Source organism: Haemaphysalis longicornis, unplaced genomic scaffold (assembly GCF_048455015.1).
Source record: "Haemaphysalis longicornis isolate Haplotype H1 unplaced genomic scaffold, Haemaphysalis longicornis Haplotype H1 scaffold_3, whole genome shotgun sequence".
In the NCBI taxonomy this organism is placed as follows: Eukaryota; Metazoa; Arthropoda; class Arachnida; order Ixodida; family Ixodidae; genus Haemaphysalis; species Haemaphysalis longicornis.
The window spans coordinates 24,926,051-24,946,062 of NW_027526335.1; the positions used below are offsets into that span (position 1 = coordinate 24,926,051).

At 46.3% G+C, this 20,012-nt stretch overlaps 1 protein-coding gene across 1 annotated transcript; it reads left to right on the forward strand.

The window, feature by feature from the left end:
- Positions 1-876: 876 nt before the first annotated feature.
- LOC144175178 (uncharacterized) lies at positions 877-19,776 on the forward strand. The gene is made up of 9 exons (XM_077704283.1): positions 877-955; positions 2,591-2,782; positions 6,570-6,801; positions 7,637-7,805; positions 9,428-9,564; positions 12,117-12,252; positions 13,037-13,210; positions 15,416-15,541; positions 19,506-19,776. The coding sequence occupies exons 1-9, from the start codon at positions 889-891 to the stop codon at positions 19,704-19,706; spliced, it is 1,434 nt and encodes a 477-aa protein (XP_077560409.1). The 5' UTR covers positions 877-888; the 3' UTR covers positions 19,707-19,776.
- Positions 19,777-20,012: the final 236 nt, after the last annotated feature.

The following is a 20,012-nucleotide window of genomic DNA, read 5'->3' on the forward strand; positions in this document are numbered from 1 at the left end:
CCCCAGTAAGCACTTCTGAGGGAATCCACAATTAAAAATGGCTGCTGCTTAGCGCAGCTAACACGCAAAGCGAAAGCTTGGCTTAGCCTGTCAAAGTCTTGGTTTCACTTATTTAACCTCTGATTTAGCTTCATTTATTTTACTATTCTTTAAAACCCTACCTTCGTCTACGGCTGTGGTCCCGGCTCGCCGGGCGATATCCGCGGCGTCGTCAGACGCCACTTGCCAACTGCGGATCAAAGCTCTTGCGCAACGCTCTAAGATGGCCCGCGCTCACTCTCATTCATGGTCAAGCTCGCATACACGTGGCAACTCACGTGGCAAGGCACCAATCAGCTGCAGAGAGCGCATGCGCGTTGCTGGCTGCGGAGGCGGAAGCGGAGAACGCGGCCGTCGGCGGAGCTTGGCCCGGGGAGTCATGTGATGTGTTGCCAAGGATACGGCGCAACTGCGGTCAAATGAAGGTCGAACTTACCGTGACGGTGAAACCTCTCTGCGAGATTAGTTAAGCTTTGCTTTAATAACCGAAACGCGCAACGCGAAAGTTCGCTCAAACGCACGTTCAAAACGACACGCTCATGGTTCGGTCCGCTCATGACTTGGAAGACGTGGCTTCTCTGACTTCGCCGCTCCGAGATGCGTAGCGGTCGCCGCGCCTTTAGGTCCTGTAGACGCCCTTCGGGTGCCGGACGCTCTAGGAGACTCGAGCCATTAGGAGGATTTTTGTAGTTTCGTTTAGTGTGCATGAGTTTATTAACTCGAATATTTGTTTTTTGCACGTGTGTGTTCCCGCTAAACAGTACATTCAGTTTTGAATCCTTATCGAGCCGTACCGTTCCTTCTACAAAACCTTACAATAATTACGTTTCCGGTTTCAGCAACATCAAGATGTACGACGTCCTCATTATCGTGGTGGCATTCGCTGTGGTCATCGGCAGCTACATGCTTGTCAAAGGTACAAACGCTACTTCTATACGGAAACCCGAGGGCGAACTAGGGGAATAAGTAGCTCGTATACGCTTAAACAATTCGCGATTCGCTTCCTCTGTTCTCCTCCCTTTCTTGTACATCTGTGTTCTCGATTCCCCTCAACCCCACACCAGCAGGCGTTCTGGTGTCCACCATTAGGTGAGACAAAGTACGCCTGCGGGTGGTCTTTCCTTTCCCTTTTAACAATAAATTCATTCATTCATTCTCCCTCTGGAGCCGGCCTGGCCAGTGGCGCTTTTCATTTGTCCCGCCAGACGGGGCACCGGCTATTGCGGATTAACTAGCTTTAAGGGACAAAGCCTGCGTACTATTGTGACGGGTACCTTTTATATACGCGCGCACAGGTCGGCACAGTAGCTACACTACGTTACAGCCCTTTTTTTTCTATTTTTATCTACTTTAATATACATTAGCCAATGTTAATTTAATACGGCTTAACCCACCTTTAATTACCTTAATCCATCTTAATCCACCTAAATCCGCCATACTTCACCTTACTAAGCATTAATGCCGAATTAATAATCATTACAATCAATTAGTAATCAAGTATTACTTGCACCTGTAACCACACGTCATTAATTATTCATCAGTTGATAGTATTAGTCATAGTAATAGTAGTAGTAAAAAATTTTATGATGGGAGCACACGACTTGTATACCGCCCTTTGTGGGTGACGTCCCTAGTCCGGGATGCCATGAGCCGTGGCTAGGCCAACCTACCGTGGCCGTCCGCCCGGCTCTTTCCACAAGCCAGAGTTGGTCTTCAGAGTTGATGCTGGCGCGCTGGGCCTCCCACTCTTCTTCGCTTGGTTAGTGAATGGGTGGTACTTGGGTGCCCGCACACTCCCACACCGTGTTGTACAGGGTGTTCGCGACGGATCAGTGCTTGTGTTCCAAGTCGTAGCTTGCTGGGTACATCGCATGAATAAACTTCCACGCGGGAACGTGTTCGTTTGTAGTTGCCTGTGCAGGACCGCGCTTACTGTGCTAATCAGTTTTGAGTGTGGTTGTGGGTATACCCCCTTCTTCCCTGTGCGAAGTGCTCCGTAATGTCTCTATACTTTCTCGGGATCGCGATCACGCGCCAGGCTAAGGGCCGTAAGCTGAATCCCTCCTCCACTTCATTTTCTCCCTACACTGGGCTGAGGGAGGATTCCGCAATGCTGATGCATGGCGAGATCGATTTCAAGGATCTCCTCGACCGGAGGCTCAAGCGGAGGAGGGACTCAGAATACCGGGGTAAGTCCTGTTCCCCTATGGCATAGTGCCGCGTTAGTGAAGTAGTAACACGCTAGACTCCAGCTCTGGAGACCAGGGTTCACATACTACGCGAACCCAAATGTGTTTTTTGTTCTCTTTACAGCTACTATGAAAACCTTCTGAAGGAGCCGTTTTGCTCTGACGGGTACTGCCGGAAATCGGCTTTCTTTGTTCGAAGTTTATACTTACGTCTCGGCAAAGTTGCCTTCTGATTCTGATATCTACTTTGATGAAGGCAAGCTTACTTGCCAAAACTTGAGTAGAACTTCGTTACTATTTTTCACCTGTGTCCGCTTGCTTGATACTTGGGATTGTAAATATATGTTTTCTTCCGGCCGCAGAACATGACAGGAAACACAACATTGAGCGAAGGAAGAGTCGCCGCACAGTTCGACCACCGGACCGAACCAGCCCGCTGGGTGACTTTGGCGAACGCGAGAACCTGACCGCTGAAGGCGCGCTGACCTCGATTCCGGAACTGGAAGAGGCCGAAGACCTGGCACGACGGGCAGAGCTGGGGTCGCGCATTGCAGGTGGGCCGCCTGACAATTCGCCTGACATTGTTGAGCAAATGTTTAATTCTTTGAATCCTGACCCCCACTCCGAATATTGCTTGATTTCTTCGATTTGATGTTTTCTTCTACTCGCTATCAATCCTCTTACGCAGATATATTGTAGTCAAGCTGTGTCACTCGTGTACTGATATTGTGGAGGCCTTTTTGGCCTGTGGAATACTGCAGGACTTTTTGGCCTGCAGTATTCCACAAACAAACAAACAAACATAAATAAATAAATAAATAACTAAATAAATAAATAAATAAATAAATAAATAAATAAATAAATAAATAAATAATCGTTTGCGAGAAACGCATGCTTTTGTCGGCGCTATTTGTCTACACTTTGCCGCGCGCTCTTGTATGCAATATCCGGGTGATCTCTTAGAATGAAACCTTAGCTTTCCACTCGAGTAATACTGTATTCTGAGAAATGCTATTGACAAAGACAAGCGAGCAAACACATCCGAGTGTATTGTGAAAATCACGGGCTTCGGTGTACAGCGGTAATCCATGTAATCTATGCAATTTACGTAATCTGTGATTGAGTAACGTTATCGACTGGCCTAGTTGGTGTTCCAATATGTACAGTTCAGCGTAAAAAATAAACTACGAAAAGACACGACACAAGGCCTACGAAAAGACACGACACAAGGCCGCTCTTGTGTCGTGCCTTTTCGCAGTCCGTGTTTTTTTTTTTGTTTTGCACTGTACAATCTACCTGACTAAGGCACCTCTTTGTATACAAAACTTCATTTGGTATGAAGTGTTATTGACAAAGCCTGACAGAATTAAATGACTGTACATGTATAGTGTAATTCAAACACTTCTTTTTCAACTGGAATGAAATTTGCACATACCTTTTCTTCAATCGAAGGTTTCCTATTAGTGCCCGAAAACCAAAAAAATAGGACTGTAACACCACAAATGTTACTGCACACATTTACACAATTCTTGCTTGTTTTATTTGAGCCTGCCTCACATGAACTGCGAGAGAAGCGCTTATGGGTTCAGTGATAACGCCAGCCCGACCAACCCACGCCGTACTCACTCCCGCTCCACACTGGTGCATGAGAAATGCCTGACCTAGTTTGCGAAGCAATGAATAAATAACATCATTTGGCGCACGTTCATAAGTAGCTTTTGTGGGAATTTCATAAATGATACCCCTGGAAACTGCAAGGCATCGATATCACGCGGCTGCCGAAGGAAGCGCTCGCAGTAAGACTGTAAATAACTTTTTTACGTCTGTTCTGAACACATGCTGTTGTTTGACAAATACAGGAAATGTCGCAGCAAGATAATCACCCGACTTTAATACTCAAACGTAGACGCCGTCATTCAGAGTACCACGGCAAAATAAGCGATGTCTTTCGACAAATCTTTCCTCAAACGTATTTAAATCTTCTTAATTGAAGGAGTTCTCTTGGCAGTAGTCTATGGTTCGCTCCAACCAAGTGCCCCGGAACAACACAAACTCCCCTTTTTATACACTTTCTCATTCGCATTTTTAAAAATTTTACTGCCTTTAATTAAGCATCTTCGAGTTTTGTTTTGTTTTCTAGATATAAAACCGCAAAAAGGACGTGAAGTTTTTGTGTTTTTAGAGGTATACCCTTGCACTTGTGCTCTACTGGCTGATTCCATAGAACTATTACCTCCAGAACCATTCAGCAACTGCCCTTACAACTTTCATCGGCTAAAATTTGGTTTCCGACCGCTGTGGTGGCTCAGTGGCTATGGTGGTGTGCTGCTCAGCACAAGAATGTAGGCACGATCGCAGCTGCGGCGGACATTTTTCTGATACTGGCGAAAAGCAGCAAAAACGTCTGTGCGCCGACATTTCGGCGCACGTTAAACGTTCCCAGGTGGTCTGAATCAATCCGTAGTCCTTCACTATGGCGCGCCTCACAGCCCAGATGTAACTACGGTGTATTACACTTCCAGAGTTATAAATTTAAAAAAAAAATAGCAGTGCTCGGCTATGATCGGCTTAGCTCGGCTATGCCAGGATATACGAAGCGTGACCTAATGTTCAGCTGGTTTTCTTAGGTTTCCTGGTTGTGTAGGATTAGCTGATTATCATGATTACTGCTGCTAAAACGATTTCCAATTCAATCCAATCCAATTCAATTCAATTCGATCCTGTCAGATCCGATCTAATCCAATCCAATCGCTGTGGCGGCGGCTCTGGCGCGCCAGCTGCGTGCCATAAGACGTCACTGCTCCTCGCACATGCGCAGCACGGCTCTCCAGGAGCCACGCGAAACTGCTCAACCTCGGCCATTGTAGCTCAGGCTGCAAAATTTGTTTCCTTGTTCATTTTCAGGTTTCCTCCGTGGCCGCTAGCGGCGCTACTCCACAAATGTCCCAAGATGGTTCGAGGAGGTCGTAGAACTGCCATTTCCATTGAGAAACTTCCCGTGACCAGCACGATAATTTACGCTCCAGCAGCTGATTTACGCTTAGTGGAGCACGCAGCGTAAATTGCTAGAGAGGTAATCAATTTAATCGGAGACCCTCGAGCTCCTACAAAGGTCGCAGATGCGCGCAACTGCATCTTGCAAGCTGGAATAAAGACAAAATAAAGGCCATCAAGAAGGGGGGCCACCAGCCAATCATGACGACCTTAGCGGGGATGAGGCAATCGATATATTACCCGAGCGATAGAAGAGGCGCTTCGCCTGCAGTGTGCAGCAGTGTGTGAAATGACGGATCGCTGATTATCGCAAATAGGATTCCGTACTTGGCGTGTCCTTGTTTCGCTCAAGTGCGGTCCTGTTGTGCGGTCTTGGAATACTTACACGACAGTTCGACCAGAAACTGGTTTGTTTTCCTTGTATACATTATAACCGAATGAAATTAGACTAAGAATATTTCTCCGGACGTACCTTACGCTTTAGTTAGGGGCTTTTCAAACACTGCGGTACCAGGCGGTGGTATGCAAAAGAAAAAAAATAGCTTCGTTTCACGAGTTGAATTTGGAATTAGCGGGAGGGCGGGATTATGCCGCTTGGTGACTCTCTATTATCCTTGGTTTTGTGGCAAAGAACGTTATACATATGCGAATTAGTAGAGACATTTACACAGCCCGTAATTGGTTCCGAATTACTTAAGAGTATTGATACGTTTGCGGAGGTATCGAGCCCTGCAGGAAATCAAAGTGATAAATATTGGCTATGGCTTGGGCACTGGAAGGCCGAACTCAGGGCCTTTCTGTAGTTCTTCAACATAACAGCGTCTGTTTTTAAAGCGAAGCTGTAGATGCCGCTAGATGTATACGGGAAGTTCAAGACGTGTACCTACCTCATAACAGAATGTCTCGTCACCACTACGATCGGCTATTTTTTTTTTTTTTCAGTTCGGTCAACGCAAAAACGCAGGGATTAACCCGAGGGATATGTAGAGCACGCCTCCCGAATAACTGAGTCTTCACTTTTCGTTCACTCTGAATTTAGTTTTTCTCTACTTTTCTCCGCTTGTCGTGTTCTTTTTCTTTGTTCTCGTTGATCCCGTTCCTCCTGGAAATAAATGCGGCGCACGCCGCTGCCTTCGAGCGATGCCTGCGCAGACACGAGCATACGAAGCAGAAGCAAATAGGCTTTCGCTTTGTAAGGTCACCCGTGTCGCATGCCCGCCAATACGACATCTGAGCGCTTGAGCGCAAGAAGCCGATATTGGTGCGCTTCGAAACAGCTGGATCCACTTACAACCTCCATGATTGCGTCTTCTTTTCTTTCTTTTTTTTTTCTTTTTTGTCTCGCAGAGCACCCTATGGGACAGCATCCCTTGGTGTGTACCGTGGGTGGGTCTGACCTGCACAGCGGAGGCATGATTCCCGAGGACGGCCTGTGCGACTACCTCTTCTTCACGCACTATTACCGCTCGGTCAGAGGCGGTGACGGGTTCGCCGATGACAGCGCGAACAAGACCCGGGCATTTTTAGACCGCGCCGCTCGGTCGTCGAGAACCGAAAGCGGGATATCGGTCACGTACCGGTGAGCTAACACCACTCATAAAACGCTGCAGTATTGCTTGGCTCACCTAATACGTTTATCAGGAGCGGGGTGGAGAACCTCTTCTTTGCGACTGAGAAAACGGGTTTCTCATTTGCGTAATAAACGTAGGAGCTGACACGAACCCCCGAAAAAGGCAGCAGGAGTCTGCTCCGGCGGTTTTTGCGGTATCATCATTCGGAATCATCATCATTCGTATCATCGTGCGCCTAGAGTGTGCAGCCTAAAGTCTTCCCAATTACGCAACTAAATTTTGAAAGTTTGGTTCTTTATCAGGTTATAGCAAAGAAATTTAAAGGTTGGCGTGCCGATGGCTTCCTTGAAAACTTATCACACACCCATGCAATTTCACGCCTCATTTTCTTTTATTCGACGGAGAACTGAATTACGACAGGCGAAATGGATGGACGTAAAAGACAATTTGGTCAGTAAAGCAACTCATTCGACACCGACATATTTAAAGTAAATATTAAAATAAACCTGAAAGGCCACATATAAAGGACTTTTTTTATATATCTGTCTTGTTTAGCTTTTATATACATTATTTTTGTTCGCGGCGTTTGTTTGTTGGATAGGTCGTGAGCATCGAACAGAAAATTCACGGTTGGTTCACTTCCGATTGAAATTACCGTTTGCGCTGTCGTGAAAATTACACGTTCCAGCCACTTCTGACCGCCTCGCTCAGAGCTAAACTCGATAATCGACAGCTTTTCGTACATCGTTAGGAAGAAGTGAGCACAAATTCTGCTTTTATTACTTCATTTTCGTCCTTCTGTTACACTTTATCGTGATTTCTAGTTTTTTTATATATTTTCAGAAATGCAGGAGCTGCAAAACGCGACATCGTAGAACGTCGTGGGGAAAGGAAATTGAAGCAATATTGGCAGCAAAATCGGGTTTACCACTACGGTGTTCTGGATGCCGACTACGTGCACTCCCGGGACAAAGAGGTTCAACGAATTCAGCTGACGTTCGACCTTCTTAGGGTAAGAACCGCCTTAAATTCTACTTCTACTTCGCAATTACGCCACGCACCTTTATCAGGGGCCAGAAAATCGAAAGCGTTTCACTAAGGTGAATGCGAATGGTAGTGCTCGATCGAGCAGGGGTAGCACCGCTTCGTTATACTTACTTATCCTGGTTTTTTTTCCATTTTTTATTACTTTTGCCCTCCTCAATTTTGAGTCAAAGGACGCACGTTGAGCTTGGAGTCGTCTACGCTGTGACTCAACTGGACGAACGCGACGCTGGTCTTCGATATCGCTTGAAGTACTTGGCGCATCCCTTCTCTGAAACTACTGGGAGAACGTTGAGGCGATAATGACGGTGTGTTGTACGTACAAATCCACGTAGACGAGGCCACGTAAGCCCTAAAACCGCTATATCAACGTTAACCTGATCTTCATACTGTAGTCAATCAATAAATAAATCGGTTTATTTCCCGGAAATACATCTGGAGGTTCCCATGGGCTAAAAGCAGACTTAAACGCTTGACTGAGGCCATGAACCCTTACACGACAGTGGCAGTATGACGCAGGAAAATTTTATACAAGCTCTAACATTTCAGAGGAAACATATGGATAGCAAACTGCCTTTTACACAATGTAATACAGAGGAGGTAACAGTTTCAGTACATAATTTCTCAATAATGCAATTTCACAAATACAAACAAAATGCAAATATACAACGTCACAACACTCTGAAGTATAAAAACATTAATTTGTATAAAAATGTATAAAAATGCATCAAGAGAATTTATAAATGGGAATGGAATGTATAAAAGAAGGGGAAATAACTAAAGAAATGGGGTATCAGCAAAAACATTTGCGTTGCAAGAAGTAAAACTATTTACGTTTATCATTCCACAAATGGTTGTTTCCACTTTACTCTTTAGTGGCGAAAAATAATTTTAGCTGTCCTAAAGAAAAATTAGCTCCAAAAGCGCATCTATTTAGAATTAATGACAAGTTGTGCTCTAGGGATAGCAACTTATGATTATTTCAGAATTTCCTGTGTGCATCCTAAGCAGCTACCGCGCTCTTGATTAAAGCATGCAGCAGCTGTTGGGCCTGGCACGAGAGAGAGTTGCTTTACTGGAAGAGAAACGAAAGTCGACTCAGCCGATAACTTCCTCTCGTGCTGAGGGCACCTTAACCAAGGGGGAGGATAGACAGAACAGTGGATGGACAGAAAAAGAGATGGAAAGGAAGAATAAGATGACGTTCTACAAGCCGCGCACCATGGACAGCATTGGCAGCATCACAGCCGGTCCGAGAGTTCCGTATCCTTTAAAAAGTCCAGCCGGGCGGGAAACGCAACGGAAGGCGTTGCCTAGCAACGCCCTTTCTTTCTCTGGTGGCATTCTTTTGCTACTTTTATTGACAGGCTTCGCACTCCGACAGAATGGCAGACGTCATTTTACTAGGTGGGGCACAGAGCGCTCTCACGTCAAATATAATGCCGATTTCAAAGACCGCAGTATTGTGCGTGTACAAGGGTGAAGCGACTCGTTGTTGGCGTAGATAAGTACGTAGAAATTTGATTGCGCGGGTTAAAATTCCTTTTGTGAGATTTCTGTCGTGCATTGAACATTTGTATTTTTTCTCAGGTTTTTAGGAGGGTACAAAACACTCTTGGTAGTGGCCAGCATGGACATAAACAACGACGTGGTTTAATCCTTCTGGGTGTCACCCCTTGGGCCCGAGCACGCACGGACGTCTTCAAGGCGCTCGAAAAGCACCTGAAGTAAGACAATACCTTAGGATGCGAAAGCTAGCCAACGTTAATATCTTTACATATGTTCCCGCAATCGACTGGTTTCAAACTGGAGTAGCCTTAGGTGTTTATTGGACGAAAGAAATTCTGGTTTGTTATTTCTTAACTTAACCGCCAGTTCTCGTCCAGAACTGCGGGAATTTTTTAGTCTGCTGTTACCTGCCGTATTGGGGTAGTCGGTAAGCGATGTTCTAGACAGATTTCTGCCGCTAGTCAACTTTGACCAATTTTTTTCTTTGTTTTGAATTATCTGGAGTTTTGCTTGTGTGTGTCGCTGCCTATTGATGACTTGCGTTTTGAAAACAAGTGCCTAAATGGAGGAATGCACCTTAAACATTTCTACGTAACACACCGGACGGAGCACGGAGAATCACACAAAAAATTGAGCTACGATCTCGTGCAGATTCGTTCCAGGTGTCAAGTGTGCCTAATTTTGTTCAGTCGCGTTATCGAGCGGGCCAAATCGGTATTGCTTGTTTTCTTCAACGTGTATACATCAGACACAGTACAAATTCTTCCTGTTTGATCTCTCTTGGTCGTGTTCCGGTGAATTGATTGATTGATTGATTGATTGATTGATTGATTGTTTGATTGATTGATTGATTGATTGATTGATTGATTGATTGAATAATAGTGAGTGATTGATTGATTTATTGATCGTGAGTGATTGATTGATTTATTGATCGTGAGTGATTGATTGATTGATTGATCGTGATTGATTGATTGATTGATTGATTGATTGATTGATTGATTGATTGATTGATTGATTGATTGATTGATTGATTGATTGATTGATTGATTGATTGATTGATTGATTGATTGATTGATTGATTGATTGATATCCCCTTCATAGCGGGGATGATGTGTTATCTCTACCGCTCTCTTACAGAGTGCTCTCTTCTGAGCTCTATCGCCTACACCTCACGGCCACCTTCAATGAGCTCCGCACCTGTTTCGCGCTGCCCAGGCTCTCTTACTTTTTTTCTTTTTTTGCTCAAATACTTCGTCCTTCGGCATACCTTCTTGCTCTTCCTCACCACTATTTTTTTTAGAAGCGCCATTTGCCCTTTCCCCTACCGGTGCGGCTCCTCTTCCTTCTTCGGCGCCGTTGCCGGTCGCGGAGGCCGCGAACACAAACACGCTCACCAGATCGCCGCCTCACCGCGGCACTCCTCGAATGTGCATGCGTGGCGCGTGCTGTCATCAAGCGTCCTGTTTGTTGTTCTCTGTTGTACTATAAGTCTTCATCCAACGTTCAACACTCGGGCTATTTTACTGTCTGTTTCCCAAGTTTGTCCGCTCTCGCTTCAGAGCACACGCACTTTCTGTCTATCCTCCTCCTCGGCTCAGTGTTGAGTGAGGTGCCCTCAACGCGAGAGGCAGTTATCGTCTGAGTCGACTTCTGTTTCTCTTCCAATAAAGCATCTCTCTCTCTCTCTCTCTCTCTCTCTCTCTCTCTCTCTCTCTCTCTCTCTCTCTCTCTCTCTCTCTCTCTCTCTCTCTCTCTCTCTCTCTCTCTCTCTCTCTCTCTGGCTTCAGAGACCCGCACACATTTCTGGTCGTCGACCTTCCTATAGTGCCTGCGCACTAAAAGCGATGACTAACGACTAAAAACGTATTATAAACTCATTAAAAAATGTCGACGTCGACCGAGATTAATGTTTATGCCACGTTAGTGTGCATACTCCGTGTAGCCGCTCATCCCCTCATGCTGCTCTCTCTTTCGCGACTGGAACATTCGCCGCACGCTTCAAAATGCTTACGTGATGGTGGCGAATACCATAGAGTTTCATACTAATATACACTAGAGGGAAATGTGGCGCCACCGTCTAGGGGAGCCGCGCTTCGGCGAGCGTGCCGTCATGTACCGGGCAGGCACGTTCCACTTGTCCTTGGCATGGCTCACGGACAGGCTGAAAAGTTGGCTTTGGCTGCAAAAATGCAACAATATTACTGCAGAAAATTAATCGAATTTGTTCGGTTATCAAAAAATAAAAGCTCCATAAAGATTGATTTGCCAGGGATTACTTAGAAGCTTTGTGAAAGATGAACAGAAAAACAATGTTACCCCTTTTGGCTTCAAGATGAAAAAGAAGCCATGTGGCTAACCAAGCCAAGGAGGCGAGGAACGTCGCTAGCTGCAATGGCGCCACCCACGGCGGCACGCGAATGCAGCGCCAGATTTCCCTCTAGTATATATTAGTATGAAACTCTATGGCGAATACGGAGAGAGAGATTCGCTACTGGCTCAGGAGGAGGGGGTGGCGGGGGCCCGTGACTAGTTACACCAGCTGGCGCTTTCAGTCTCTTGCGGACGGGTGGCGACAACGACGCTGCAACGACGGGGCATTTCCTCCAGAGCTCGATAAACGGGAAAAAACTAATCCCCCCTCCCGCCCCATCTCTTACTTTCACTCTCCCCTCTGCAAATGAGCAGTCATTCACACAGAAATGCATCACTGATTCCGTTCGTTGACGAGAGGAACGACAAACCTGAGAAACACGTTGCCTTCGTTTTTCAGGTCTTTTAGTCTCGACGGCCTTATTTTGAGGACGCACCTGTTTCATAACAGTCCTACTGGCAACTCCCGGGTGTGTTGTATTGCAGCCCCGACGTCTTACAGCAAGCCTACGGGAGGCGACTGCCTGATGGGCATGGTGAGTGGCCGCTCCCTTTCTACCCCAGGACGTGTATATGTGGACGGGTCAGATCGTCACGTTGGAGCAGTATGGTAGGAAGTTGGGCAATTTGGACGCAATTCATCTCCGAATGTAGCGCAAAACAACACCACAGAGGAGGGGAATTATCGAGGCGAGCGCTTTATCGCAGCTAAACGTTTTATTCGTGATGTACAGAAACATACACAGTAGCCGACCGTTTTTTCGGACTCCAAAATTTCGGACTTGCTGGATATTCCGGACATTCCCGAAGAACCGCCAGCTGTGCCAAAGGAGTAATGACCCGTGATTTTTCGGACTGCTCTTTTATTTGGACTATTTTTCGTTCCCCTCCAAGTCCGAAAAATCGGTCGGCTAATGTATTCACGTGAAGATCGTGCGCGCACCCGGCGCGAAACTGACAAACAAAAAATCCACATGCGGTTGCTACGCCTCAAACAATGAAATCACACGAGTAACATCAAGCGAAGTGCTTAGCAAGAATCCAATATCAACAAGTACACAATTTTTCATGCCCTCTAGCTGTACGTGCCTTTTAAGTACTCAATTTCGTAATCGCTTAAAGCCAAGGATGTGTTCCTGATGCGCGCACGGCTGCTGACATCTGGGGATAACGGTGCTTTTATTGTGCTGATCTCCTCATCACACTTCTCGAGTCGGTGACACCCAAGAGGCGCTGCCGTGCTGGCTACCCTTCTTTCAAAGTTGACACCGCCCTAACAGGTGACGCTCGCACCAACAAGAAGGGGCTTTTTTTCTGCAGGCTGATGCGATGAAGCTGTGCAGGAAACACAAAACAGCGTCCTGGAATACTTCCCTCATGGTGTCGTTTACGATGGCATTTCGGTTGTTCAAGACAGCGAACGGACACCGCACCAAGGGTGCGCCCTGCGACAAGAACGGCTCCGCTGTGGTCCTAGTGGCGAATTCAACGCACGTGAGCCTGGACTTTACTGCTCGAAACCCTCGCGTCACTTGTAGTACGTCTTCTTACTCACAGGATACGGCAAGAGAGAAATCGTGTACGCCGACGAACAGCTTCGCATGTCTGCTTTCGTTCTTATTTCGTTCTTTTGCTCTATATCCTGATTCTAAATGTCTACCTATTTTCACAACGCTCACTTTAACGGCGCATTGCCGGATACAGCAGGCGCCATCCTTTCTGGGTTTTTTTTTTTCGTTCTTCTTCCTTTTGGTGAGAAGGCACGAAGAGTCGGTGGAGCAGGCACGAAGGGAAATCTTGCTGAAGCAGATGTTTTAAGAGTCAGTCACCGTCTTCTTCGAGACCAACTGTGCTTGCCTTCAAATGGAAATTTTGAAAATAACATCACGCAGCAAGGCCTCCGTTCACTGAACTTTATTCCCGTTACGTACCACTGCTACTCTGTTTGCCTTCTAACGGAAATTTTGAAAGAAACGTAGCATATAAAACGCATCTATTCACTGAACTATATTGCCGTCATGTACCGCTGCTACTTTGCCAGTATGCATTTCTTCTTTTATGCGCTGGTTTTTAATACTCTGCGCAACAAAAAAAAAACAGACCACAGGATAGTTATACAGCCCTTCGCCTGCCATGGCACGTCCACAAAAAAAAGAGACCTCAGGATAGTTATACAGCCCTTCGCCTGCCATGACACGTCCACAGAGAGTATATGAATTAGGCGTGGGTATATAATTACATCACATATAGCTGCTGTACGCGAATATGCTGATAGCCACGTATATGCGGTTGTATTTTTGTCATGTACCGCCCTTGAAGACAACAGACACAATTCAGGTTTGACGTCCCTCGTGCCCAAACTGAATCACATAATTCAGGTTGGTAACGAGGGACTTAAAGGATTCTGATAGTGTTTTCCTCGCTTCCCGACAACAGTTGAGAAATAAATCGCCCGGGAAAAGTTTCTGGTGTACTGGAATTTTAGAGGGAATAAAATTAATTTCTCATAATCAAAGAGTGAAATGAATGGTTAGACAGAAAACGACGCCAAACGGGACTAAGAAAGCCGATACACAGCGAAGCACTGGCTACCAACTGAACGTTCGTTGCGAAAAAATGATTTAAAAAACTGTGGTTGATTTGTCTGTCATAAGAAACGGTAAAACGCGAAAGTGAAATGTGCAGCGAAATCTGCATCTGAGCGTTATTTGCCGGTCAGGAATAATGAAATAATGGAAACAGGAATAATGAATAACGCATAAATGCTGACAGAAAAATATCGAAGGAAAAATACGACAAAAGGACAAGTAGCTACGAATTCAGATACGTAATCTAACTTTTCCCTAAATTCAAAGAAGGCGAGCTTACGCATTTTTTTACCTTTCGTAGCAACTGATAACTTTGCGCCGACATGGTGCTATTGAGCGTCTTAGGCCGAAACCCATGTGGTGTGTCATATGCAGACACCGATTAGTCATTGTTGCGACCTCCTTTACAGTACTTTTGACATGGAAGGTGACTGTCTGGAAGCCTCGTTCAATATCAAATTCTGCAGTACCTTGTTATCCTCTCAGTTTACCCATACATGTTTACGTCTCCTGCGAATTATGGCTGTAAATTACGCACATTATTTAGCACCTCTTTTCGACGCATTGAACCATCAATCGCCCACATTTGTCGTGATGACAGACCACTTGCACTCACATTGTAAAGACAATAAACGCTATCTTACTTGAAAACTCCTGCCTATATACAACCTCGGTAGCAGACGAATACTTGACAGAAAGACTGAGACAGAAATTGAACACCGGTACAACTGACTGCGCGATTTTCTTAAAGCTACCATTACGCGGTGATTCACAGTTCGTCGCTACATGACGACACCCTTAGCAGCGCGATATAGATTACAAGCAGCATGTAACGCCAGTGTTTCCTTCCCCAGAAATTCGTTATTGCTTCATTTTCGCTGATGTCGCGCAGCCAAGAACCGCTGAGAGTTGTCACAGTAACGACAGTGGAATGGGGGAGAAAACCGAATGCTGAATGACCAGTTGACGCCGGCATGTATTTTAGAGATCTGAGCAAAATATTTGTGGGGTATTTGACTTAGTGCTCTTGCCCCTTGCCGTGCTTGGAAGAGATAAAGCAAGGGCCCACCACTGCAACTGTTTTCAAAGACCTCTCCCTTTCCTGCTACAGGCGTGCGCGGAGCAGCACGACTACTTCGCTAACGCCGAGGTCGACAATCGCTCATACGCAATGATAGCTCATGGACCCGAAGGACGGGCAGCGACGTATGACGATGGAGACACCGTGATTCGTAAGGTGCGTTGCGGAAATTTGTACGTTATACCTGCGGATGATGCTATCGGTGGCTCCCCCACTGTATACCTGCGCGTTCGAACACGCGAAATCAAAGCCACTTACATGGAGCGAATATACGGCAAAAGGCATGAGTGGGGAAAATATTCGAAACATGGACAAGCTATGCGTAGCAGCATTTGGCCTTCAGTTATCAGTATCCTCACATTGCTGCTGATTTTCTTTTAGCGCGGAATTCCCGCAGCGTCTCGGCGCTAGTGCGTATTGTCGAACATGGGTTGAAACTTTATTGAAACCCTATCGAAAACGGTGTCGTACTGTTTGGTGTCGATTGAAGGGGATTGTGGTCACGGGCTGCTTAATCATGAAAGTGGATAAGACAGCAAGATAAGGCAGCAAAATCACCTTGGCCACGGTATGTAGCGCCCCTAGAGGAACACCCAATAACTCTGTGGGCCACAGGGCTTTCGCTTCTCTCGCGAACGGCATAAGTGGCGAAACAAACAAAAACAACAACAAAAAAACGCCGAGCTAGCAGAAAAAATGAAGGAAGCTCACACTAACTTGTATGTCTTGAAAGTAGCGAAGCTTTACGCAATCATCACGACCATCACGAAGGTTTAAGTTCACGATTGCTGCCGGTTTGCTTCTTTTTTGCCGACGCAACGAATACTCCATCTTTATGGCTATAGGAGCGAGCTTCGTCCATTTCTTTCTCTCTTTTTTATTTTTTTAAGTGAAAATTATTGAACATCACCTTGGAGAGGCGTATGCTATGACGTGTCTTTCTCGTTTCGAGCAAGTGTTGCCACGATTACGGCGAACGCTGGAGTTTTCTGGCCAATCTTGGCCAATATCTTCAAGTGGTTATGCTTTGCTTGAGAAATAAACGTGCCGAGGGGATGCTGGACAGTCGCCGCGAGGCACGCACACACGAGCGCTCGGCATTTTCTTTTTTTTTTTTTTACTCTCGGGTGGTCGCCGCAATATTGCCCAATCTCCCTAAGTGGGTGTGCCTGGCTTGACAATTAAACGTGCGCAAGGGACGGTGGGCGGTCGTCGCGAGTTGCGCACACACGAGCGCTCGGCATTTTCTTTTTTTTACTCTCGGGTGGTCGCCGCAATATTGCCCAATCTCCCTAAGTGGGTGTGCCTGGCTTGACAATTAAACGTGCGCAAGGGACGGTGGGCGGTCGTCGCGAGTTGCGCACAGACGAGCACTAGGCGTTTTTTTTTTTTTTTTTGGTTTTGTTAAATGCCGGGTGGTCGCGCCAGGCCCGAGCTCGCGTGCGCGCGCTCGGCAATTTCTTAGTATTCTTAGCTGCGGACACGAAAAATTACGATTTGCTAAACAGCTTCGCCGTTAAAACAAAAGCGGGGTAGCGCCTACCCTGTAAGGAAGAGAAACAAAAATTGCGAATCCTAGTGCGCACAAAAGTACTTGTTTTTATATAAAGCCGCGCGTGTTGTGCAACTTTTTTTGCCTATGAAGTGCTACATGAAGAGCCATAAGTGGCTGCCGCTTCTTTCTCTTATTAAATGGAGAGAAAATCACGTAGTGTCGGGAATGTAGTCGCTAAACACACTCCGCTTTTAAACACTTTCTCCAAATGCAAACGGGTGAATAGCGAAGCACACGCACGCCACAACGAATGCGTCATTACGCTTATACATACTGCTTGGTTGTCGAAAATTATTCGCTGCCTCCTTGCTCGACTATTCGATTGTTCAGCAATCACGGTTCTACTTGAGCTTCATTTGTCGCTTTATAGTCTGTCAGCTGGTCTGCTGCTTTATTGCGGCTGCGCTTCAACCAATTTGCCAGCTATGTTTTCGCGATAGCATGATGACTGACATAAACAGGCTGATGACCCCAATCACCGTAATGCGAGAAAATACAAGTTAAAACATGTCCGGGCGACGCTCATAGCCTTGTTTCAACGTTTCAAAACATTTACCGAAAAATTCGAAACGTCTACAAAAACCTTTCCAGAAAGAGATTCAATGCAAGCAGCAGTCGTCGGTGTATCATTGTGCGGGTTTTTCAGCCTCTCGTGCGTCACCACCAGCACAATGATTGGTATGATCCCATGGCTCGCATATCCCACTGAAAGCGGATATATCGACAATTAAGTAAGTAAAATCAAGACGCGATAATAATGAAGGGTTTAATAACATCACGGCACAATATCAACGAGTTATTCGGCAACTGATACTGTCAATTCGCACGAAGTGTCGTGATCACCCGCCATTTTTTTTATTTGTAAGTTGGCGTCTACCAGAAACGCAGCCATCGATGGTTCCCAGGGTGAGCTTCGCCACACAGCGTCTTCGTGCGCAGTGAAGCACGCTTAGGGGGTTCGTCCATGTTGAGACAAAACACGGACAACCCAAAAGACGCTACGTGAGCTCCGGAAAACCTTCTCCGATCACCCTCTGGTTCACCAGATTCAACATATGATTAGTCTGCTTGCTCGCAATGGTACCCCTGAACGTGTTGCGTGGATACCGGGACACATGGCTCAGGGTTCCGGCAACCAGGCTGCGCATGACGCAGCGCAGGAGAGTCTTCAAGTAACCCCTCCACTGGTTGGCAGCCCCCCTGCTCCCCCGCTCTCCCTCAGGCAACAGCTGGATCACGTTCGTCAGGCAAGGCACAACCGCCTTGCCGCTGCCACCCCTGTAGGTTTCCTGCATAATGCCCCATCCCTAACTCGTCCTGCCGAAGTTTTTATTAACAAATTTCGCGCGAACGCTGCATTGACTCCCCACAAAATGGCATCACCCGACCGGCGATCCTCCGCCCTACTGCCCATATTGCAACACAGCTACAACAGCAAACCTGAGCCACCTTATTTGGCACTGCTCTGCGTACCAATCCTTCCGCCCCATCCTGCCGAATGTCCTACCCAATCCAAGCGAGATACCCCCCACGGCACTCAGCGACCCCGATTTCCTTGCTGCCCTTGGGCGCTTCGCTCTCGAGAGTGGCCTCGCAAAAGTAGTTTAGCCGGGGTCTACCATCCCTATGTGTGCATTCAGGAACTGACTACTCCTCTCCAGGATCTTCAAATGAACATCACCTCGTGACCACCTCTACCCTCCCCTTTCCCCCTTTCTCCCCCTTCCGGCCCCTGGGCCCTCCTTGTGTGAATGAGACTTTCACTCATTCACCCGCTGAGTACAGCTTATGCTGTAAAACTGCCAAAAATCAGGCCTCAACCGCATCTGCTGCGCGTTCGGCGTTCATGCTGGGATATTGGAAGAACACAAGCCGGGGAGTTGTCAGGACGTGTAGAAATACCACTTGCTGGCTGAAACCGCATCCTGCGGACTTTGTCCCCGCCTGCCTGTGGAAATAAACTAGCTAATGGTCACCCATCCTGTCTACCTATGTTGTCGACCTCTAATGGCGGTATTCTGTTCTTTCTATTATTCAGGTATATATACCTGCTTATTCGTCGCATGCTCAACTACGTTCTTTCTTCTTTTTTTCTAAATTGAGCATTTTAGATATGACGCACAGCACTCGTGTCTGTAAATCAATGCTGCTTGCTTTCTATCGCTGTCTGTTTACCTTATCATTTTGTCGTTCATGGCTTTCTGAATTTTTTTGTTTGTCGTCCTGTCGTCAAGTGATTAAGAGTTTCTGCCCCGTAGCAATATCCATTATTGTGTAAACAAACATATTTCGGGGGCATTTTCTCCAAGCAACGAAACATTCATGTTTATCCTTTCCAATCGGTTATTAGACACACCCAGTTCCCTGTTTCCTTAATATGTAATTGAAACCTATACAAATAATTTCTTTTCTAAGAACATGAGCCTGTGTATTTCTGGCTATGTTTGGTGCGCACGAGTTCCTCCCCACACCTGTTTTACAGTGAGCGAATTCAGCGGCCATGACGTAGCAGCTGATACAGTTCGAAGGCTAGCCCTATTTCCTTTTTATTTTTCTTACCGCCAGATGTGTGCCATATCTCACGACTTCCCGGACCTGGAGGTGGGCGTAGCCCTGTTTGACGCCGACTTCCAAGACTGGACTAGATCGTGTCACCGGAAGAGCCAAGTCAAAGTGAGGGGCTTCCGGAGGCTACGAGACGTGCGGAACCACTACGCAAGGGCCCGTTCAATATCGTCGAGAGGAATCTGCTCGATCACGCACTAAGGTTTGCGATGTCACGGCAGGTGGCGTCAGCATGCAACCACGGCGATTAAAAAATTTAAGTTCAGCAATAAATGACGCGAAAACAATTTCTATACATTCAACTTCCATGGTTTATTATATAACTGCGCGGTAAAACTAGAGATATGAGGGGTTGAAAAAAAAAACATCAAGAAAAATTTTTTTGTTTGTTTTTTAACCAGTATAATATTGAAAAAAACACAGCTTTTCGGGGTAAATTTGTTGTGATGCGACTAATCTGCAGTTAGGGAAACGCTTTCTGAAATCAATGCCTCGACGTGAAATCGC